At 38.4% G+C, this 25176-nt stretch overlaps 1 protein-coding gene across 2 annotated transcripts; it reads right to left on the reverse strand.

Annotated features, from left to right (window-relative positions):
- Nucleotides 1–301: 301 nt before the first annotated feature.
- dspa (desmoplakin a) lies at nt 302–22895 on the reverse strand. Of its 2 annotated transcripts, none has more exons than XM_059502517.1 (24): nt 22675–22895; nt 21980–22070; nt 21714–21835; nt 20882–21050; nt 17986–18111; nt 17743–17802; nt 17469–17636; nt 16887–16991; nt 16497–16592; nt 15392–15517; nt 15064–15216; nt 13203–13357; nt 13003–13129; nt 12716–12902; nt 11577–11785; nt 10024–10202; nt 8966–9104; nt 8147–8340; nt 7865–8027; nt 7051–7134; nt 6864–6971; nt 6658–6756; nt 4478–4975; nt 302–2832 (listed from the first exon to the last, which is right to left on the reverse strand). In XM_059502517.1, exons 1-24 carry the CDS (start codon nt 22893–22895, stop codon nt 352–354), a joined length of 6060 nt encoding a protein of 2019 aa, XP_059358500.1. In that variant the 3' UTR covers nt 302–351. The 2 variants fall into 2 exon arrangements, with proteins under 2 accessions (XP_059358500.1, XP_059358499.1); XM_059502516.1 differs by having other exon boundaries at nt 3149–4975.
- Nucleotides 22896–25176: the final 2281 nt, after the last annotated feature.

Consider the following 25176-nt stretch of genomic DNA (forward strand, 5'->3'; position numbering starts at 1 on the left):
AGAGCCTGCGTGTGGCATAATATGGGAACTATATGCATATGGATGCATTATCTGTAACAGAGATGTGTAAGACAGATGTGTAAGGGTATTTAGTTTACAGTTTCTTACTGAAGGCCCCGACTGAAACCCCACGGTACGCTACTGGTTAAATGGCATGATAAATCTAAGATTCCCTATGTGTAAATAATCAAAAATCCAATACCTCCACAAAACATAAAAATCTAAAAACAACTTAAACACCCAAGACAATTGATCAGCGCTAGTAAAAGAAGTTAATCTACATTCTGTATCCCAAAGAAAATCATTCTTAAACGTAAATTGTACATTCTAAGCATAGGAATTACACTATAATTAAGATGTCATATAGCTGTATGTAACCGAAGAGGTGTAGTCAACACTGCCTCTGCGCGATCCACTTCTTGAGCCGGTACGAGACCCTGCTCTGGATCCTGTACGAGAGTTTGTTCCCGAGGACACGTTGTAGGGGCTGCTTATGCCTTTGGTAGACATCGAAGTAGCCTGGAGCATCTTCATGCCATTGTTCTCCTCCACCATGCAGTTATCCATGGCCTCTTTGTATGAGATTTTAAGTTTGGTTTTAGGACAGGTCAGGTTCTTAATGTAGTTCCTTGTGTCCTGCAGCTTCTGTGCCCCTTTGCCATCAAGCCATCCTCTTCGGATGGCCTCCTCAATGCTCACCCGGTGGCCAGTTTCTGGCTCTACGAGTCCACCCGTCAGGTACTGGAACTCCAAAAACCTCTGCCCCGCCTCGTAAGGCAGCCATTTCTCCTTAATGGCCTCTGCGGCGGAAAGTTTCCTCTTGGTCTTCACATCCTCAAAACCAGCATAAGCCTTCTGTGCTGGTTTTAGCTTGATGGACATGTCTTCATCAATAAGGCTTTGCTGTACAGCATCCTTTAGGGAGAGTCTCTGGCCAGTAGCAGGATTGACAATCCCTCCAGTGCAAACCTGGGCTTCTAAGAGCCGCTGAGCGGTGATGTTGTCCACTATGCCACGTCGCTGAGCCTCGGGGATGGTAATCTTTTCAAGGGTTTCTGTATCAAAAATGGCTCCCACTGGGCTATGGTCATCAAAAATATCATTTGGAGGGGAGAGCGTAATGGATACGCTAGCAAAACGTTTGCGGACGGTTGGAGATGATGGCGCAATCTGTGTTGGACTGCTGCAAGTAGCAACATCCTCAGGACTGCTGGAGCAGATGGAAAGCTCAGAATTGCTGCTTTTACTTGTGATCAGACCTGCAAACTCGTGGAGTGTCAGAGTCCCGGCACGGTACTTGTCCAGAGTTTGTCTATCAATAACTCCCCTATCTAGGGACTCTTGAATGTCATACTGGGTTCCAGTTTTGCGATCAACAATAAGTAAACGCTTGCTGCCGTCAGCTGTTTCGATAGTGATCTCCTCCCACTCACACTCTTGTTCCGAAAGCTCCAGAAAAGTGTCGTAGTCGATTAACTCTCGATGGTACGCTTCTCGTACTGTCATCTCTTTTCCGGTGTCAGGGTCTACAATCACCACTCTCCTCTTGCGCAGTGTGTTCTTTTGAGACGTCATTTGCTTTGGCTTCTTCTTGTCCTTCAAAGGTAACAGGATGAGCCCAGTCTTGGGGTCTTTGATGCACCTCTTTTTTAACTCTAGATATGTGAGGTTCTCATGGGTGTTGGGATCAAAGAAACCTTTGGTGTCATCACCCTCGTATGTCAAAATCTCGTTCATTTCGCGATCGAAGTAACCTTTCCTGTAAGCCACTTCCACATCAATCCGATGACTCCCTTTAGGATCAATGATGCCACCACTGGCTATTTGAGCTTCCAGCAGTCTAATCCCATGACCCTTCTCTATAATCTCTTTCTCAATTGCTTGAAAGAGTGAGATGATCTTTCCTGTTGCAGGATCTTTGTATCCTGTCACAGCCTTTTCAGCAGACAGAAGCTTGTCTTTAAACTCCTTTCCCACAAGAGCTCTCCTCCATGCTTCGTCCACTGTCATGCAGACATTGTTGACTGGATCGATTATGAAACCGGAGGCAGCCTGGGCTTCCAGGAGCTCCAGGGTGGTTCCTCGCCGAAGTAGACCATCTTTCATGGCCTGGTAAAAGGGTAAGACCCTATCATTGGCCTCATCGTAGATACCAGCGATGCAATCAGAGCCACCTAGGTATGATCTTAGTCTGTACTCAATTTCTTGGCCTGTTAGTTGTCCTCTGTTTACTTTATCCAAATCGGTCTGATCAAGCAAGTTGGAGTCTACAAGTTCTGTGAGTGATACCTCACCACGGAGACCTTTCACTGTCAGTTTCTGACAGCTATTATCAGAGATAGACTGACTGGTTTGTGTACACTGACAGCATGTAACCGGGCGCTGTTGCAGTAACTTCAATTCCCTTTCCAAAGCCTCCTTCTTCATTATGAGCTCTGAGATCTCCTTGTCCGAGCTCTGAAGACGACTCTTGTAGCGTTCTTCCAGGCTCCTCAGCTCAGCAGTCAATCTTTGGATCTCACTCTGCAAGGAGGCCTTGTCTCTGTGTACTTTGTCTCGATCTGCCTCACTCTGTCTGATCTGCCCTTCCTTTAACTCGTATTGGCTTTTCCAGTACTTGAAATCCTTGGTTATTTTATCAATTTCGTCCTGGAGACGTTGCTTCTGTTTGATCTCAGTTTCCAAGGAGAGTTTGATGCGCCGGAGCTCATCTTCGGAGCGCTGCTGCTTGTCTTTGTCTTGTTGTGACAGCTTCAGTTTGACTAGAAGACTATCTCTTTCTTGCACAATTTCTTTGTAGTTGGCATCAGATCGCTTGATCATCATGGATGTCTGTGAACAGAAATGATTTATTGATGAACTGTGTCAGATTATAATTCATTTAGAGGAGGAATTAAGGAATTAATTATAACACCAACACCATATTGATTCAAGCATAGTTAGAAAAAGAACAACAACAATTATTTATGTTATCAAAGCAAATATTAAAAAAGCTATTTGTGGAAGAACTGCAGTGCAGTGTTATGCAGAAATGTTCTTTCAAATGTAAAGCATTATGCAGCGAAGTGTTATCCAGCAAAGCCATTTTGATATAGCTTAAATTGGTGATGCATTTTTGATTCAGCTGATGTCGCGCAGAAAAAAATACCTCCGAGAACTGCTTTTGGATTTGGGCAATTTCCACCCTTAAACTTTCTCTCTCTTTAGTCAGATCATTGATTAGTTCCTGCAGTTCCAGTGCTCTGTTATTGCTGGTTTGTAACTGGAATTGAATAGCAGACAATCGGGAAGCGCTTTCACTCTCAATGGTGCTCAGGCTTCTTTTCACATCATCTCGCTCTAGTCGCACAGTCCTCAGTTCCTCTTCAAGCCGCAGACGCTCTTTGGTGAGATTCTGGGTGAGGCTTTGCAACTTTTCGATCTCGCTGGTGCTCTCATTTAGCACTCGACTCTTGTCTTCTATGGACTTGTAAAGGGTATCGTTGCGCTGATTGGCCTCACGGACAAGGGCTTGTTCCCGCAGAAGCTTCTGTTGCAAAGCTTTCAATTCGACATTGACTCTGTTTAGATTCTCGACTGTGATTTTATACTCCTTCTGTTTTTTCTCCAACTCATCTTTTGAATTGCGTAGCTCCTGCTCATACCTGCGTCCAGAGGCACTTTCCTGCTCTTGATGGACCCTAAGAGTGTTGATGGTAGTGGTGTATTCACAGCACATCTGATTGACCCTCTCCAGCTCGGTTTCGATCCTTTTCCTCCTTGTGAACTCATCCTGATTACTCCTCTTCTCCTTTTCCAGTTCAGCCTGCAACTCGTTAACCTTTGTCTGCAGTTCACTGATGCGACTCTGCAGCCTGATGGCATTCTGTTCAAGTGTGCTCTTTTCATTCTTTTGAGTCTGCATGTCTCGCTTTATAATGAGTAGTTCTTGCTCAGAGACCTTTAGCTTGTTAATGGTCTCTGTGGTTGAACTGTGCTTAGAGAGCAGTTCAGCCTGAGACTGTCTGAGACTTTGATTCTCAACTTCCAAGGCTTTCCTCCGCCTGGTCTCGTCTTGGAGATTCTGGGTCAGCAAAGTAATCTCATGGGTCTTTTCCTGAGCAACTCTGTTGGCCTCTGCCAGTTCCACCCTGTGCCTTGTTTCAGACTCTTCGCTTTGACTCATTATGACCTGAATCATTGACTCCAGTTCCTTCTTGAACCTGCTACCCTCAGTTGCTGAAGACCTCTGCTGATGAGCATCCTCTTCTGCTTCTCTTCGTGCCATTTCAACTTGGGAGAATGAAAACTGCAGCTTTCTGAGTTCTTCTTCCAGGTCTCTTTTCTCCAAGGTTAACCTATCCAGCTGAAGTCTCAGAGTTGATGATTCCTCCTCCTTCTGTTGTGTTGCCTTGAGCACACTGGTCTTGGTGATGTGGATCTCAGATTCATAAGTTTGCTTTAGGCTATTAATGTCCTGGTTCAACTGTGTTCTTACCTTTGAGGTCTCTAATTCTGCTGCATTGCGCCGGGAGGCCTCATCCTCCAGCTGTAATTTCAGCCGTTCAATCTCCCGCTCTTTTTCTTTGATGACCCTTTCAAACTGACTTTTGGACAAACTGAGCTCCTCCAGTTCTTTCTGTCTCTTGCGGACAGCGAGCTCATACTCCTCCTGCTGGTTGGTGTATCGCTCCTCAGCCAGCCTGCGTTTGCGTTTCTCCTCCTCGATAAGGAAGGTGAGGCGGGACAGCTCATCTTGTAACTTCTTCAGCTGATTCTGGGTGCTGTCCAGGCTTTCCTGAGTAGTATTGCATTGCCTAGCCTGAGTTCTCTTGATCTCCTCCAAAGATATAAGCTCTTCTTTAGACTGGGTCAGTTCCAGCCAATAACGAGTCATAGTATCTTCCAGTGACTTGTTCTTTTGTGTTTGATCTTTAAGATTGTCCTTGAGACGTTTTAGTTCTTCCTCCAAAAGGTCAATTTTAGTGTTCCGCATCTAAAAAAAAAATCATATTGAATAGTGTAAGACAAGGGTAGCAACTTCCAAGCATAACAAATTCTCACTTTTAAGAAAGCATTTTGATAATTTGTGTTTCCTTTTTGTTTCCTATATGTATTCAACTCTCTACATTGCAAGTAAATCACCCGCATATGCGACTAAATCTTTACTCTGGGCGACTAAATAATGTCTAATATTAGCCAATGGCTAATAAATTGTCAGATTTCGCCGAACACTCTGCCTGAGCGCTTCAGAGTTTCACTCTCCGTCAAGCGATCTGTGACATTTGTCAATTCAGCTGAATTAATGTGTAACTCGCCTGTATTTGATGTACTGTAAACTCTAGTGTGAAGGCGCATGCCTCGCATCGCTTTGTCTTACACATGCAAGGAGAGCGAGAGTGAGAATTGACACGCTACATGTAAACAATATTCTTTGTTGTATTTTCCTGTCAAAATAATAGTGTTCCTTTGGAATTCTCAGCTTTTAAGAACTGCCGGTTTCTCCGGTAGTGGGTGGAGCTAATGCGCAAATCTCATTGGCTGGCACTCACCTATTATCAACCCTGTATTGATTTCAGCAAATCAGTTCGAGCAAACGCACACAGCCAGATTAACATTCATGAATTAATCATTAGTGTGTTTTATATTGTTCTTATTATTAAATATATTTATTTAATTATTTATGATTTAACACCATGTCAGCAGCAGTGGCTATATTCATGGCAAGAGGAAACATTTCAATTTCTTATTAGTAAATTTGTATTATTATTATCTTAGCAATATTATTGTTATTTTTTCCCTATTTTTTTTTTTTTTTTCACAGAAACACTGAATGACCAAAAAAAGCACCACCACCAGTTCAGTTAAAATGACTAATATGCATTCATACATGGTTATCAAGTCTTAATTCTAATTACTGAAGCTATTATTACATAATACTTGATTATTATAATGCTTGATTGACTGATGTTAAGAGAGATATTTAAAAATATATAAATATGTTTGTAAAATGGATATATATATATATATATATATATATATATATATATATATATATATATATATATATATATATATATATATATATCAGTCTGGCCAGTGGCTGTTCAATTGCCAAGGTGTCTGCAGAGGGTTGTGTATTACACTTGGTATCAGCACTAATAATACTGGTAAAACTTTATTTTCATGGTCCCTTTTAGAAATTCTGCTGACTATACAGTAACTTTGCAACTCTGTCATCTAGCAGTCATTAGATTATTATTAGGCTGTCTGCTTAATATCTCTAATAACAGTTTATTTTTTTATGCTCCCAACACACATTCTACTGACTATAAGTCACTTTGCAAGTACATCTACTTATTCTACAAACCCTATCATAGCAGTCTACTAATACTCTATGGCTGCTAGTTAACATGCAGTTGCAAAGTTACTTATAGATAATGAGCGTAGCACTGATATTCAGCGTTAATCCTAAAGATCAGTTCACACCAATAATGATAACTATAAAGATAAAGATAGCATATATTTCTACAAAAGCTAAAATAATATAGATCATAAATTTGCATGCTGTTTGGCACTGGGATATCATGAACCCATTGGGGTTTCCAATTTGGGAAACTCTGATTTGGAAGTTTATTTGGAAAGATATATTCACTACACATCAGACACAAAATTTACCTTTAACTCCTCCATGTTTTTCATCATTTCCCCAAGGAATCTGTAGTAGTCACTTGAACGTGTCAAGAGCTCTATGTAGCGTGACTGCAGCTCTGCCGCCTTTATTGAGACAGAGAAGGCAAAAGGTAAGGTAAATCACTTGATCATTTTGTACTATGTGTGAAACATTGGACCTGATCTTTAAATCTTGGATGCAATATGATTACCTCCTGCCTCAGTTCAGTGGATGGAGACTGCAGCATAGTCCTCTTGATGGGAATGTTGAGCAGCGTCTCCAGTCCTGCGCTGTAGGATGCCAGCTGGAGCTCATAGTCCTGCCAAAACAGTTATATGAGAACTGAGGCTTTTGCATAATTTGCATACACTTCTTGTTATTATCAAAACAAGTCTTACCTTTATGGAGGCAGCACATGTGTCTGCATCTTTGACCACATCATCCACTTTTTCTTTCTTTCCTTTGATCTCAGAATAAAGCGCCTGTTCATTGACAACATAATTTTTTCAATTAAATATTTAATGCAATCCTTACCCAAATTCAAAACCAGAATATATCAGTAAAATCTTAATTAGTCAAATTAAAATTGCACTAGTACGGACATTACTGTGCTCCATTACTGAGCGGAGATCAACAAGATCTGAACCACAGAGCCACATGATACTTGTTCAAAATGTCTTTTTTAAGAGCTTCAAGTGTTTAAGTGACTGCTGTTATGACCTTCATTTAATGCAATAAAAGTGTTCAGTTTTATTTCTATTTTGGAAAATAAATGTGATTGCTCTCCTCGCAAATCAGCTGTTTCTTGTTTTTCACTGGCAATGCAACATTGAGCCTATGTTGAGTTTGAGTACAATACTTGAGTACTGTTAAATCAGATACTTTAAGATTTAAAGAAGTGGTTTTAAAGTTGGTGACTACTATGGAGTCAATTTCGCTGTACAGTATATTTACATTTACTGAAGTTTGGTTTTCAGGTACTAAAAACCAAACATTACAACTTTGCAAACTCTCAGGAAAAAAGGTACAAAAGCTGTCACTGGGGCAATACCTTTTACCTTTTATTTACACCTAAAGAGTACATATTAGTACCTTTTAAAAGCTAATCTTGCCAATGTGGTAATTTCATCTAGAAAATCACCTCACTAGAGTTTGTAACAGATTTAATAACAATCAAATGTGGGTATTTTATTGTAATTGAATAAAACTGACTTTTTGTTGGTTGAGGTGGTCCATCAAACTGTCCAGACTGTTGAATTTAGTAATCTGGAGGGCATCTTGGCGCTGACGAGTTTCCTGAATCCATTTGTTAATCATGGAGTTTTTTTGCTTGTAGTGATTCAGCTGTTTCTCCTGTTTCTCCAGGTCCCATACCCTGACAAACAAGCACGGAAAATTATGGTGGTCGTACTTTCTATATTTCTAACCATTTACCATTGTGCATCCCAAAAGTGCCTGCGGAAATTCTTGCCAGAACCACATATTTATCAATACCTGCTATCAATCTGAGCCACAATTCGGCGCCAGCGGTCAGTCATCTGTCCAACGTGCTCGGAGTATCTGGACAGGTCAACATCACACTGGTGGAAAGATTTGTCTATTTGACTGTTCCAGTGCACAGCCTTGGACAGCTCAGACTCCATAGCCTTCAAAACACCTTTCTTCTGCTCCAGCTCTGCTTTCATCGTCTGCACGGCACAAGACATAATCAAATAGAAATATGTAAGTGACATGCTCAATCATTTTGTTCAATACTTATTTCATTACATTTTGTTTTTTAAATAAAAGGCATTTTTTTCTCAAAAAACATTATTTAATTTTTTTATGACAACCACTATTCAATTATTATATTTTACAAACAACAATCCTAATCCTATCATTTTTCATTAAGTGCATAAATCTCAAAATGTGTTTTAGGGTCAAAATTACTCAAAAATGTTATTTTAGTATAAATGTTTTTTTTTTATATAATTTTTTAAATGTTCCATTTTCATTTCATTCCATATTCCATTTTAGTTGTGTGTTTTTGTCATTTTTAGTAGTTTTTGTTGTATAAATAAATAAATACATAAAACATATCTATATAGATTTTTTTTCTATTAATTATTATCTCAGTTTTATATGTGGTTACTGTATTTCATTAAGAAATGTTGCTTTGGCAACTAGCTGAAATAGAAAATTTTGTAGTGTATTTTATTTCAGGTAATATTTATTTCAAGAAATACACACACACATTATGTACCTGGTTAAAGAAGACAAGGGGTCATTTTAAGATTTCAGGTATATAAACATTAACAGAAATATGAAGTTCACCTTTAGAGTTATGAGGTACTTTTCCACTTCGTTCAGATCAAGAGAAGAAGTCTCTTTTTCTGTCAGACGAGCCTCATGGACTTTAATGATGTCCTCGGCCTGCAGGAGGTTCTGGATCAAAGCCTGAAGAGCAGAGAGCCTGGAAACACACACACAAATCCTGAGGAGATTACTGCTAATTCATTCTCATACTAACACAAACAACTATAAGTAAACCATTCAGAGGTTCATTAAACGAGGAAACTTATATATGTTCCTGGATCTTAGATGTCAAGGAGACGCTGTTTATTTACACTAAAAGAGCAGGGAAAAACATGGATTTCTAATACTGACGCCATAGTCACCATAGATACAATACTGTTTACAGCCTCTGGAGATGAAAACCAATTATAGTAAGGGACATGCTCCAATCAGCCGACCAATCACAACACACCGTGCCAGCCGACCAATCAGAGCAGACCTTTTTAGAATCTAGGGCTTTAAAGAGACAGAGCATGAAAAGAGAAGCTGCAGCGACGTCCAGTATGAGAAGAATAATGCTTGATGTAAATATATTCTAGCAGACCCCTTTAATAATTAATATTATATGGGCACTTTCAATGTGCATTTTGGGTACAGCAAGATGGGATTCTAATTGTATATTGAGTATAATGCCATTAGATTAGTAAGGTTACACTTTATTTCACTTCAGACATACCACTAACTATAAGACAATATATGTCAACTAGCAGTCATAAGAGTATTAGTACACTGTGTGCTTAATATCTGCTAACACTGTATAGTCATATGTCCAACATGTACATGCCGACTTAACCTACTAACCTTGACCATAACCTGGCAGTCAACTAATAATATTAGTTGACATGTAGATGCAAAGTTTCTTATAGTTAGTAGGATGACTGTAAGTAACTATAAGTCTACAAGTAAAGTGTAACCACGCTAAACTCTTAAGTGATTCTATCGTCTCCTGTAGACAGAAAGACATTTCAGCTCTCTTAGGAACAGAGCAAAATCAAAGAATGAATAGATGTCATATGGGTTGTTTTAAATGTCCGTGCCTCTGGATATAAGCGGTTGAGAAGCCCTGCAGGCTGCCCAGTTTCTGGTTGATGTGGTCCAGTTCAGAGCGAAGGAAGCGTGTCTGCTCTGCGTTAGTGCTTCCTTCCAGCTCTCGCAAGATCTTCTCCCTCAGACGCAGATACTCGTCCCGGATAGAGTCCAGATCACGATGTACACCCTGCCGATACGGACCAGACACAGATCGTTCAAAACTCAAAACTAGCTCATATCACAGTCCCCGATCCAACACTACCACTATTAACAGCCTACTACTAGAAAACACTGCACGTTAATATAATATACAAACAATAGTTGCCATAATTATCCACTCTCAAAAAGCTCCACGCCAACTATTTTCCATTCTGTCATTTATTATTTATTCTATTATTCTGTTCTTTTTTCTACGGAAGCCCGTTTCCACCACAAACAAACAAAAAGAAAGGTTATTGCAACTTTTTATATTTTTTCCTCGCAATTCTTTGCATTTTTTCTCAGAATTATGTGATATAAACTAGCAATTGTGAGATAAAGTAACATTTTTTGGGAGGGGGGGACTGATATGTTCTCCGAATATGAGTTTATATCACGCAAATATGAGAAAAAAGTCCCAATTGTGAGATAAAAAGTCGCAATTACCTTTTTTCTTATTCAGTAGCGGAAAACGGGCTTCCATAGTTTTCTGATATTGCATTATAGATATATTTTGGCAAAAGGTCGACCCAGCTTGGAAAATGATACTTTTCTCATTTCTCATAGGTAAACACCCAAAAACATATTTTTAACACTCATGCCTTTAACATGAGTTCCTCAACAAAACTTATTTTATAACGTGATTCACATGGGCAACTAAATGCGCTGGGTTTTCATTTAGACAAACTTTTGGAAATTCAGTTTTTAGTTGCAATATGACGTGGCAGTGGTCAAAAAGGATTTACAAATGATTTTCCTATTGATCCCCTGCTGTAACCTCCGAGATCAGCTGTGTGTGGTGAGAGAAAATGCCCATTAAAATCACAGACTAGCCCCTGTATACGTTGAAATTTAATTGTTTCCCCATAAGCATTAATTACAGTCCGAGAGTTGCTTTATGCATTTTTGAAACATGAACATTTAGGTAGCATTGACTTTCAACGACAAAAATGATTAGAGATTATTAAAAATATCTTCACTTGTGTTCTAAAGTCAAGCGAAGGTCTTTTGGGAACAACATGAAGCTGAATAAACAATGACAGAATTGAGATTTTTGGTTTAATTGACTCGAATTAGCTTTTAAAGAAGATTTGACAGATGATCCCTCCGTGTCTTCGGTAAGATTTTGGAAAGTAACTGTTTTTGTGATACTCATGAAAAAGACTGTTCTCCTAAAAATCTCAATTCCGTCATGCTACCCCAAACCTAAATGAGTTTCTCTCTCTTCTCTTTGTTGAACACAAAAGAAGATATTTTGAAAAATATTTGAAAATCGTTTATGAGTAAGCACTGCAGAGATCTGATCTTCGGTGTATAGGCCCATCAGTAATTGTTCTAGCAGACTAATACTTTGTGACTCCACCTGCAGCAGCAGCAGTCTTTGGGAGCACTCCTGTACGCTGTTCTCCTTCAGAGGCACGTGGAGGTGCTGGATCAAGCCCGTCTCCGCCGCCTCCATCCTGCGTCTGAGAGCGCTCAGATCTGACATGAGACCCACGTTCAGCCCTGAGCTCACCTGCTTCCCATCTGTCTCCACCTTCACCACTTCTGTTATCACTCCTCCATTCTCCCCTACGGGACAAACAATTACACAACAGGTCGACTTCCTTCCTGTCATTTTCCTGTCAGTGCATGTTTAGGAAGAAAGCCGAAGTCTGAACAGTGCTCCAGGACCAGAGTTGCTCATATGTGTCCTGAATTAAATTGTAAGTTAAGGATATGGGTGAAGGACCTGAGGGAGACACTTTATATTGAAATATGCCCAAGTCTCTTTGTTTTAATTATTGTTTAAAACTACATTAATAGTTTATGTACCTAATATTATTGTCTTTTAGGTCTCAATCTGCCTGCACTACTGTTATTTTCAATGAGATACTATTAAAGTTTATATTAATATCTTGAATCTATATTTTATATTTATATATATAATTGTAATTTTTAGATTTAGTTTATTTGTATTTAATTTTTTTTTTAATTCCCCTATTTCAATTTTTTATTTTGTATTATTTTGCATTTTTGAAGTTTTTTTTTTTTTTTTTTTTAAATGTGTCTTTACAGGTTTTTTTTCCTCAGTTTTAGTTTAGTTATATAGCATCAATTTAAACGAAATTAAATTAGCAGGAAAATATATATGTGTGTACATTTGTGTTTTACTTTATTTAATAATAATAATAAGTTACTTTATTTTATTTCAAGTAATGAAAATGTTTTTCTTTCACTGTTTTAATTTTAGTTTCAGTTTAAGTAAACATAACAGTGTTATGCTGTGTAGATTCATTCATTATTTCAGTACACTGACATTTGTGTAGAAAATATCCAATCAATGAACTTCAGTATTAACAACTTTAACTGTTTTTAAAGACTCTTTGCATAGTTTTTTCTAATCAGATTTACTTTAATAAACATTAATCACAGAAGTCAAACATCACATGGGTTTGATATCCATGCCAAGACGATCTGAAGGACTAGGTTGATGTATACTGATCATAAAGAGTGTCTTACTGTAGTTGGGCAGCTGGATCACCAGCTGGTCATAATGGGACTGAGCTCCTGCGTACTGCATCTCCATCTTTCTCTTTTCCTCATCACTAAACATCTCCGAGCCGAGGCTGTTGCGCATGAACTCCTGGTAGTGGAGCTCCAGACTCTTAATAATGTTGCGATACTCTTCAGGGCGCATTTGTGAGAGCTGAAACAGATGCAAAAATGATGGAGACATTTTTTAAACATAATGCTAAGTAAAAAGCATAAACAGCATTGAGTGAAAGACGCATCCGATCCACTCGTACCATTGAGAGAGTGAGGGAGTTGATGTATTGGATGTCCTTCATGCAGTACTGCCAGGAGATCAGACTCTTGATGTTGATGTACAGCTGACTCCAGATGGACATGATGGCTTCGTAGTACTGCTCGTTCCTGTCAAGCAAGCAGTTCATCAGTGCATGTCTCGTTGCACTATGGACTGTGTGCATGTGTGTTTGTGTCGTACTTGTTTGCCAGACTGATGCTCAGAGGGTTTGGAGGTGGGATGAGCAGACACACCGATGGGATGAGCATCTCCAGTCCTCCAGGTCCAGTCACGTGCCACTTACTGCGCTGAGAGTTGTCTTTCAGGATACCTTCGTTCTCTTTCATAATGCCCTTCTGAAAAAGTCAAACGGCGTTTCAGTGCTCCATATGTGACCCTTGACCACAAAACCAGTCACAAGGTTCATCTGAATAAATTCATCTGGTTTGTTAGGAGGACAATATTTGGCCGGGATACAACTATGTGAAAATCTGGAACCTGATGGTGCACAGAAATCTAAACATGGAGAAAAATCGCCTTTAAAGTTTCCAAATGAATTCTAAGCAATGCATATTACTGATCAAAAATTCTATTTTGGTATAGTTATGGTAGGACATTTACAAAAATATCTTCATTGAACATGATCTTTACTTAACATCCTAATGATTTTTGCCATTCAATCATTTTAACCCTTTCACTGTATTTTTGGCTATTGCTACAAATTTAGCCGTGCTACTTAAGACTCCAGAGTCACGTATCGTTTCTCATAAATACATACCATTTATGTTTACGTCCTAACCAAGGCTTTTGTGTTTCCTTGACAATTTAACAGCCAAGTTTGGTAATTTAAAAGAGAGACAATGGCATTTCTTCATTTAGATGGCACTTTTATTCAAAGTGACTAAATTAGACATGAGGAAGCGAGTCATACTAACATGAGAAGTGGACATTTAAACATTGTCTATAACCAGATGAAAAATGAGGCAGTGGCAACCGCATTAACATTGCATCAATCGCTTCGTTAAAGGGATAGTCCACCCAAACATGAACATTCTGTCATCATCCTCATGTCATCACAAACCTATTAGACCTGGGTCATCCTCCAAACACACATTCAGATCATTTTATTGAAATCCGAGAGATTTCTGTCCTTCTAATGAAACATAGAAAAAGGTCATAAAGGTGCCATGAATCGAGGGGTTTAAAGAGATATGATCACTTTATATGATGAAGAGATTTAATTAAGGCTTTTAAGCACACATACACAGAGCTCATGAAATATGGAAAACACAAGAGCTTATTTGCCACTTGTGATGTGCTCTATGTATGTGCATCGGTCAAGTATAATTCAGGCATTTATGTGCATCATATAAAGCGATCATGTCGATACACACAAGACTTGGTTTAAATCGCTCGCTTCATTTAACACCAGCTTTATGATCATTTTGAATCCTCTACATTTTTGGTCACCTGGACTCTCGAAGGAGGGACAGGAACTCTCAGGTCTCGATGAAAATAACTTCATTTGTGGTTTGAAGACAAAGCAGAGTCTTAAGGGTCGAGAGTTGTTAAATGCTGACAGGTTTTTTCATTTTGGGGTGAACTGGCCCTTTAACAAAGTTAGCGTTAGGCACTGACAATCATGTTTAATAACAGATGTTCCTCCTCAGCGTTCCTCCTAGTTCTCACTCCTAAGTCATTGCACTGGTTACAACAACATTTTATTGGTACTCTGTTCAATGCCTGAGGGGAAATCACTTGATGTTTTTATGGTTTTAAATCGTGCCAATTCTAAGTAAATGAAATGTTAATCATCATCTTTTAAATTGCACGTCACATTACATTACTAAAGTGAAAAAAAAAATTATTTCCAACAAAGTGACAGTTAATATGTGACTTCTAGTGTAAATGCAATCATAAATTACATAAATCAAATCCTTCTGAATAACACATGACTAAAGAAATATATCTAGAGAGAGGGATTTTCAGATATTATGAAGAAAATAAAGAGTCATCAGTGTGTGTGTGTGTGTGTGTGTGTGTGTGTGTGAGAGTGACTGACCTGGTCCTGTTTGAAGTCACACAGGGCTTTGACGATGACCGGGCCACTGCTCTTCTCCTCTGGGTTACGAGGCTTCAGACACACGATGCTCTTGGACTTACTGACCAGCGTCTGAACCTGCCTCTTACTCTCCGTGATCCTCTCTTTCTCTTTCTGCACACACACACACACACACACATGCACATTTACTTACACACTGATGAAGAACGGGATCATGTTCTGTGCATGCAGTGATTTGGTTGAAGTTACGTCATGTGTTATATCTTTGTAGATTTAACTCTACAGGTGTTTGATTTTGGGATCATCTGATCAGATGTGGCTGTCTCACCTCCAGGTTTTTGAGCATTTCTGTCAGATTCTCCAGAGGTGTGTTCCTGTCACAGATGAACTTCTTCCGGATGTTCTCGTGGTCTTTCTGCAGTCTGGTGTACGTCTCATTGGCCTCCTTAAAGAACTACAAAAGAATAATAACAAATATAAAACTTCTCTCATCCTTTGCTCCCCCTTCAGGACTTGTTTTCATTAGTTTTTTCCATAGATCACAAAAAGAGAAATTTTGAGGAAAGTATTGGTTGCTCTTTTCCATGCAATTACAATAATGTGGATTGTGGCTTTCAAGTTTCAGACACAAAAATGTACTGAAAATGTAAGTAAACTGAAAGTATCATAAAAGTAACCCATACATTCATTCATTGATGCTTCCTAAGAATAGTTTACAACAAAACTGGCCATTATAAAAAAATGTTAGCATAAAAAATGTTCATTACTTGAAATATAATAAAAAACGTGCATGCAACATTGATGCACTAAGATAACTAAAACTGAAACAAAATTTATATTATATTTAATATATGTTATTCGAAATAAAATTAATATTTGGATATTTAAAAAATGACAAAAACAATTATTAAATACTTTAAACAAAATTAACTGAAACTCAAAACACACACAAACACACACACACACACACACACACACACACATATATATATATATATATATATATATATATTAGTGCTGTCAAATGATCAATCCCATCCAAAATAAATGTTTTTGTTTGCATAATGTGTGTGTGTGTGTGTGTGTGTGTGTGTGTGTGTGTGTGTGTGTGTGTGTGTGTGTGTGTGTGTGTGTTTGTGTGCATATTTATTATGTATATATAGACACACAGAATGTATTTTGAAAGTGTATTTACATGTCTATATTTATAAATATATAGTTTATATTACAAATAAATATATTTAATATATAAATATAAGCTATTTTTTCTGAAATATATACATGCATGTGTGTGTATTTATATATACATAATAAATATACACAGTACACATACATATATTATGTAAACAAAAACTTTTATTTTGGATGTGATTAATCGTTTGACAGCACACTAATATATATATATATATACACACCAAAGGACAAAGTCTTACTTGGCTGTAAGCAGCGTTCTCCTTCAGATGAATATGGATGCACTTGGTGATCTGCAGTAACCAGCTCCACTGGGTTTGCAGTGTGTCCATATAAGCCTGAAAAAAAACAGAGAAAAGTGCTTATTTGCAGTGAATTTGATGTTTGATGAGATTAAATGTTAAAACGGCTTGCCATAGTGCAAAGGCTTAAGCAGCTATGATAGTGATGTGCAGAATTCAACATACAATATTGAACAAATATGAAAAAACATCTTGTTTCATGTATGCCAGACAAAAATGATAAGTTCAAAGTCATATTAGCATGCTTCTTTGAGGTGTTGGCATGAATGAGACCGGTTGTGTCACAGATGTTGTCATCGCTCTGAGTTGAGCGTGAAGATGTTTTCTCACCTCTATCTTGTCAGACGCTGGGTGCTGGTTCTTCAGGATGATGTCCACCTTTGCCTTCAGTTTATTCAGCTCTTTCTCTTTCTCTTCCAGATCACTCATCAGTTTCTGCAAGGAAGCATGTATTTTATAAGCTAACATCATCAAGCGTTTACATGACAGGAAATAACTTGTGTAGTCTGGCATAGTTAAAAGACTATTTTTACATTGTCTTAATTTGACTGAATGTGAGTGTTTAAATGTTTTCCCATGTGTTCACTGATGCTGTATTTCATCAGTGCATGTATCTCAGAACGGAGTCGACAACAGCCCCTTGATCACTTGAGACATAAAACAACAGCAGAAGAAGCAATTCTTGTTCTCGTTCACTAAATTAATAAATGTATAGAAATAAAGAAATCTAAACTGGGTAACTCTTCACATGAAAGTTTGCAGTAGTTTTTAACGAACACTTTGAAAGGTTCTCAGTTCGGTAGGCCCAAATGACATTATATCACTGAAACATGCATTCACTGTAAAAGCTGGAATTGTGACTACTATATGCATTTGTGATCTTTGCATTGCTGTATAATATTTTCTCCTCACCGAGTAGCTCTCTTGTTTTCGTGGGATGTAGCTGTCGATGTTTTTGTCACCCCAGTCGAACACCAGCTCCTCTTCCTCTCGGTCGTTGACCCACATGATGGCTCTGGAGATCTCCTTGAGGATGTTCTGCAGGTCTCGCAGCTGAGACGCTCGCGCATGGGACATTTTCTACACGTAAGAAAGAAGAGAGGAGAGGATCAGATCGAGAGAAGCACAAACACTGAATTGAATCACATGCTATGGACTCTGATCCAAAGAGGTTTCATCAGCTGACCTGTAAACTGTCCCATTCTTGTTCCAGAGCATGGAGTCCGGCCTTTTCTCTGCTCTGCACCTGAAGCAGAAAGACTCTGTCAGTACACGTTTATCATTCATACGATAACATATATTATAAAGCAGTTATTTGAATGTCATCAACATTCAGATTTCACCACTGGATCAAGTGCAATTTAAAATGCACTCTTTCCAACATTCTTCAGTCACCCAGCCTGTGTTTGCATTAGTGCACACAACATACCAGTTCATCCCGCGCTCTGTCCACTTCCGGGCTTCTCTGGATTGAAGTGTGGAACTTGTCGTGATTGAGGATTTGTTGGCTGATGGTCTCCGTATCATCGCCGAAGGATGCGGTCTCAATGAGTCTCTGCAACACACAAACCCTTTCAGACGTCTGTCTACAAACACAACCAACTGATTTACAGTCCTCTGCAGAGTCGCCTCATTTTAAATGCTTGTGACATATGGTCAAACATTGCCAAAACAGCAAATCGAAGTATTAAGAGTTAGTTAAATTAACCTTCAGTTAACTATCAGCGTGTGATATGTGAAACTAACCTGTTTCACTGGGTCTGACAGCACAATATGAAACCGACTTATTACGATCTGTTAGCGTGCGTCAAATCTCAAAAAGATCCACTTTTCCTTCACTAAAAGAGCAGATTTCCTTCACTAAAAGTGCATCGTAGCGACAGATAACCTTAGGTTCTGTTGCTGTAATATGCACTTCCTGTGTTTCTTCCTGTTGTTCACTCATTTTCCTAGTTGGAGAGTATCTTCACCTGCATCTGCTAATAGTTTCACATGATCATGTGTATATATAGCTTTCCTTTTCCTCAGCTCATTGTCGGTTATTGTCTTTCTTTGCGTGTTAAGCATTTCCATGGGTTTCCTCGTGCATTCCTGTGCTCCCGAATATATATCAATAAAAGACAACACATATAAGACAAATCTGAACTAATGTAGCAAAAATAGAGAAAGGATAAAAAAGAAAAGAAAAGAACTGCACAACAGCCCAGTAAATCACGATTATATAAACAAGACAATGTGCGATGCTTGTTTTGGGAAGCCTTTTCTTCTGTATTTCCATTTGGTGCAGAAATGCCACACATTCCAGCTCACGGTTTAATCACAATGTGCTGTTCGTCACTTGTGTCTGATAACATGTAGATGTTTAAACAAAAGTGCCTCTAGGTGGCAGTGCTTAATCATCCCCATCAGCGGTGGACTGAAGCGCCTCTTTCACTCTGATCTCAGATCAGTTTCGTGGCTTCTTATATAATGTTTGGGAATCCGGATCAGGGTCCACAAGAGGGCCGCGCTGTTGTTTTGGTGACTGTTGAGTTATTTGAAGTATTCGTCCTGAGAGCGCTCAGTGCAGATAAGAACCGTCACACCCCAGTCGCTCTCACTGCTTGTGTTTTGGTTTGTTTTGCTCCAGACACTCCCTGTTTTTCCGGCCCTCCTTCCTGCTCGGCCGAAACAATGCATGCTCTGTGTAACCTGTGCTGAACTCTGCAGGTGTGTGTGTGTGTGTGTCACAAGTAGATGATAAGAATGCATTATCTGTATGCAGTGTATGATTGGTTACCAAGAAATAAAACAGATAACAAGCAAAGAGCCTAGCTGGGCCTGATAACACAACCCTGAGTAACAAACAATTAAGTACCATTTTGCCCCGATAATTTGTTGCTTATTAATAGCTAGTATGGTAATTGTTAAGTTTAGGTATTGGGTAGGATGTAGAATATGGTCATGCAGAATATGTGCTTTATAAATACTAATAAACAGACAATTGTAGGCGTGCTACAAATAAATAGTTAGTAGTGAGAACTAGTCCTTGTTTTAAAGTGTTACCAAAAACGGTAACACTTTATTTTAGGGTCTCTTAACTAGTTTCTTATTAGCATGCATATTACTAGAATATTAGCCATTTATTAGTAGTAATTAATGCATTATTCTACATCTCTAATCCTACCCAACACCTAAATTAACAACTACCTTACTAGCTATTAATAAGCAGTGAATTAGGGGTTTATTGAGGTTAATAGTGAATAAGTGTTCCCTGTTCTAAAGCGTTACCAACAGTATTTCTGTCTTGTTTTCCAGTGCAGATGTCCAAAGAGTCTTAAATCAAGACATGTTTACTTGAGAAGGCTTGTTTCCGGTGGAATTTTAATTATGATTAAAACAACAACACATATCTGCCAAACAAAGTAATTCAAGTTCATTAAAACAAATTGTCATACCCCGCTGACAGATATTTGTTTTTTAAGTCTTCATTTTACTTTTGCATCTCAAGTAAATATATCTTGATTTAAGGGATTTTTAGATTGAAGGCAAAAATACTGAGGATGATGTTTTGCAATTCATGCAACAGATGATGCCACAGCTTCATGACTGTAAGACTTTCAGCTCTGATTTACGACTTCTAAGACCTTCAATTGTGGAAGGGCAGATTAAGACCTTTACAGCCCCGCAGAAAGCCTGTCTTGCACTCTGTGCGACTCATTTGCTTGTCATGGGTGTGTGTAGTGGGAGTGTCACAGAAACGCCGGGTGTGTCTCCAGCTGTAGGTGTGGACGCCACACAACTCCATCACAAGAAACAACAAGTTACTGCCAACACACTCCTCTCTCGTCAGATGTCAGTGAATCTAAATGTCCAGTCTGTAAACCCTGCACAAGTCCTCAGCAGGGCGAGAAATCACAGTCTGATATTTTCCAGACAACCCCGGAGACAGATCTGCTCCAGTAGTCCATGTGAAGAGAAGCTCCAACAAAAGCTCTACAGTTTGAGCCAATTTGTGCAGGAAGTGTATCACGCAAATATAGACGAGGTCATAGTGCACTGACCAACAGAACGGTTTGAAAGGGACTTCTGTGTGAGCTGCGCTTCTTTGTGTCCTTTTTTGCACACATAATTATGCATTGTGAGAATCACGTAATCTTGACGACATTAGAGGTTACAGACCATTAGATGAACCTCGTTCTCGCTGTATAAATGCACCATGAAACAATACAACAGCTAAGTTACTCATCAGTTAAATTGTTTTGTTTTTAGATGCATTGAGAGTTTTTTATATTCATATGCGTGCGAGAGACAAGCAGGTTTTAAACTGTGGCGCAGAGACTGACCTTCTTCTGGTTGATCCAGCCGACTGCCTCCTGGAAGCTCTTGCTAGGGTCCTCCCACGCGATGACCTCTGACCCGATGACTCGATTGCCTCCGCCAGCGGTCCTCCTGATAGTGGTGCCCGTGATGGAGTTACGAATTTCTGAGTGAAAGGCGTGACATTCGTCCAGACTGCCAGACAGATCGAGGATTAGACGCTTTGCTTTGAATCTACACTCCTCTTTATTTTTTTAATGATGGTATTAAAACTCAAGACATTTCAACTGTTTGTTATCATTGTGAATAGCTGAGATAGAAATCACAGTTGCCATTTGTGTATACTTTGTGTACTTGATTATCAAAGGCACAATAATGTCAGTGACTAGCATGCTTGAAATGCATTATGAGACATGCACTGTATTGTGTAGAAGAAAAAAACAATCAAGTCTTTTTTGTGTGTGCAAAAATGTGAAAATATTAGCTGTGAAATTAGCTTTCCCTTGTTAAAAAGAAGGGCACTTAATATTAATATTAATATTAAATTTGCACTAATAATTTACTTGTACTTGAAAGTATATTTACTGCAGTGTTATTTTAGTATCCCTGAGATACTATAATAGATTTTATAAATATGACGAATGTGTAATTACACATAAGTTGATTTTATAAATCTCCACAATGCCAAAAATGTCCACAGTTGAAGAAACACTCATTCCTGCTGATCAAATTTCACAGTATATTCCTGGTGACCGACACTTTGCTCATAGTGGGCTGGGCTGTATGCTAACGAGTGCATTATGTGAGTGCATACTATCAGGTTTTATTCATGTATGTGAAAACACACGCTGCAGGTACCTTCGGATGATCATTTCATTGGGCTGACCGGCATTGTGTAAGTCCACGGCATACTTATTCATCTGCTCTATTAGAGCCGCTGCCGCATTCATGTTTTTATCCACTTCAGCTGCTGGTCCCATCTGCAGGAAAACAGGAAAATAACATTAGAATCGTGGGGAAAGCAGTAAAACCTCAAATCACTGTGTCTGCATGTGTGTGTGTGTGTGTGTGTGTGTGTGTTGCATGCATAAAACTTTTTCAAAGCATGTGAAAATGACACTTACATTGTCTAGGATGGTCTGTGCTCGGTTCAGGCAGCCCATGCAGTCTTGGTAAAGCATCTGAGCTCGTTTTTGAACAGATATGGACGACATGCTAAAAAAATTAAATAATACAAATACTGTAAAAATGTTTCATTGTTAAAAAAAATTCACAGATAATGCATTATATCACTAATCGTTTAAGGCATATTAAAGCAAACCAATGTTTAATGTTTTGTATTTAACCATCATTCATTTAAAAGACGAAGATATCTAGCATTTCAATAGCGATTTCACACGTTGAGGTTAAAAACAAACAAGCCAAGTTACATTTTTTTAATTACAATAATTTTAATGCATGCACATGCAAAATACACATGCACAACAATTTCATGAAAGCACTGTTTGACATGTGACCACATATCAATAATGAACAATGCATGCAAAATCCATATGCACGATGGTCATGTATGGCATATCCAATTTGTAAGTTTTTTATGACTTAATGGAGCTCTTTCATTTAAGTCAAATTTATTTCGGATGTTTCACTAAATTTCACCAAAAATAAATATAATACAAATCGCATATAACAATTGTTGAAATACAGTAGAGTATAGAGTTAATCAATGCTTTAACTCAGATATGTTCTTACTTTTTAATTGCAGACTTTGTTAATAAATAACAATAAAGCACTTGATAATGTATTAATGGAAACTTACCTCTGTCCTCCTCCTCCTCCTCCTTGTGAGTTTCTGGAGAATGTGTGTGTAATGGTCTGCGCATAGCCATCATTGAACTCAGAATGGTATCCATTTCCACTCGTCACGTACGGCGCGCCGTCATTCCGCGGTAAACTGTAGCCCACGGAGGTCAGATCGGGCCGGGAGTTGGATCTTCGGCCGATCGTGTGGAGTCTGGTCTGAGATCCGGACAAACTCATCTCTGTGGGAGACTGCAACACCACTTCTGTGACTGTCTCAACTAAAGAAAGTGCAAGGAAAGTAATGAGAGTGCTCTGCTCTGCTCTTGCTGCGCGTCTTTGCGCGGCGGTGCGTGCGCAGATACTGACCGCTGCGCTCTGGATAGTTCCGGTTTTGCCGTTAGACCACACCTGCGCATTATCAATACTGAGAGAATTCCCATGAGGTGCGGCTCAGGAGGCGCGAGATCAGTCATCCTCACTTTCCCACGGAATTCTTTCATGCGATCGGGTCAGAATTTGTATCTGCCTAAAACATTTTTTTTTCTTTTTTTTCACTACTTGAACCACAAGCTGCACATTCTATTGAACGCTGAAGATGCCCTGTACATTTAACCTCAGATTTTTTCCGTTTTTTTTTTTACTACTATTAATTATTTGGTTAGTTTCAATAATAGATATTATATATATATATATATATGTATGTATAATGTGTGTGTTTATTTATTTTTTGTTACTTCCAAAAGTTAAAGATTTCAAATGCAGTCCATTTATTATTTTTTTTATTACTTACTTTTTATGAAGTTAAATGAAAATGGCACGTGACCTTTTTTCTTAATTTTTTCCCCCACAATGTTTTTTTCAATACTTGAACTTCAACCAGCAAGCTGCGCATGCATCCTATCAATAGCTGTAGATGTCCTGTGATTTTTTCTTTTTACATTTTTTTTATTAATTTATTATATATTTACTTTTTATTAATTGTTTCATAAGGCATTTACCTATCTATCTATCTATCTATCTATCTATCTATCTATCTAGGCGCAAAGACACCGAACAGTATCTCCCATATCATAACAATCAGTGAAATGTTAAACATGTGCATATCACATCTGTGCAAAGTAGAACTGTATCAGTAAATAACACATGATTGCAGGGAATCAGACGATGCATAAATCACGCCCTGTCAGACTCAGATACATACACAGACTCAGTCTGCGGAGGATTTTCCCCCATGTGTGTGTGTGTGTGTGTGTGTGTGTGTGTGGATGTGTGTTGTCCACAGTACAGTGACACACCCATCTCACCCAGCCTCACACACCCTTTACAGTCCTCTGTGATTACAGGGAGGTTCTTGACAGGTTAACTTAGAAAAAAAAGTGTAGTATGGTGATAGTACAAAAATATTGTAATTGCCCATTAGCCTGTTTGACAAGTGAAAAGTAGAATGCATAATGTCAAATTTACTATTGGGTGTGGTAAAGTTAGGAATAGATGATGAATCTGATAAATTGAAATTGAGTCATGAAATTTTTTATCACATCTCAGCATTTAAAACTATAATTATTGAAACCAGAGTTCACTGTAACATTGTATGTATGTAATACTGTGTGTCAGCATGCAATATATTATTTTCTTTAACTTTCTATCCATGAACTTTTGCAAAACAGCAAGACCATAAACCAAACAATTTCGTTTTTATACTTAACTCAAAAAAAATTATTAAAGTTTACAATTGAAACTTAGGTTCAATCTCTCTCATGTTTTAGACCTAATAATTTTACTTATAACCTATCAATCATTAGCAGAAAACTAAAAAGCTGTTACAATGATGCTAAATAGCTAAGAATGTTATCTGTGTTGTATTCCTCTGATTTAGGTCCTACAAATATGTGGCATTGTGTACACACCTCCGGGCGTCAAGTGACATGATGGTGTTCCCCAAGGCTTAATGCTAGGCCCATTATTATTTCACCTACACAGTATATATTTCAATTAGCTCATGCAGATAATCAATATAACATATATTTTGGTTGCACAGGTTCCAAATGCTATGTCAGATCCCCAACGCATAGACAGCATAAATGTGTCAGTTTACTATCTACAGCCAAATAAAGATAAGACAGAGGGCAAAGTGAGATATGGTTTAGCTGTATTTTATTTTCTTATGTTGTTTTTACTGTTTACATTATTATAGGGAACTGAGATGTTTTCTGTAAACCACTTTGGAAAAGTGCTATATAATTACTTTACATTTTTACGTGTCATTTTTTTCAATTTTCAGATTGTATTTCAGTTTTAAAATCCTAAAAAGCTTTAGCCCATAACAATCTCAGAGAATGTCATTGTGTGCATACTTCTTTGCTGCTGATTTCTCTCTCTGACTGGGAACACAGTGTTTCTCTTAATCTTGTTTAACAAGAGTGGCACACACCTAGAGACACACCGGTCAAGCCCTTAATCATTTTCTGAGCTAATTTCTTCCAGTATAGTTAATTGTTGCACTTCTGGAAAGAGCCTA

Source organism: Carassius carassius, chromosome 20 (genome assembly GCF_963082965.1).
Source record: "Carassius carassius chromosome 20, fCarCar2.1, whole genome shotgun sequence".
NCBI classification, from domain to species: domain Eukaryota; kingdom Metazoa; phylum Chordata; class Actinopteri; order Cypriniformes; family Cyprinidae; genus Carassius; species Carassius carassius.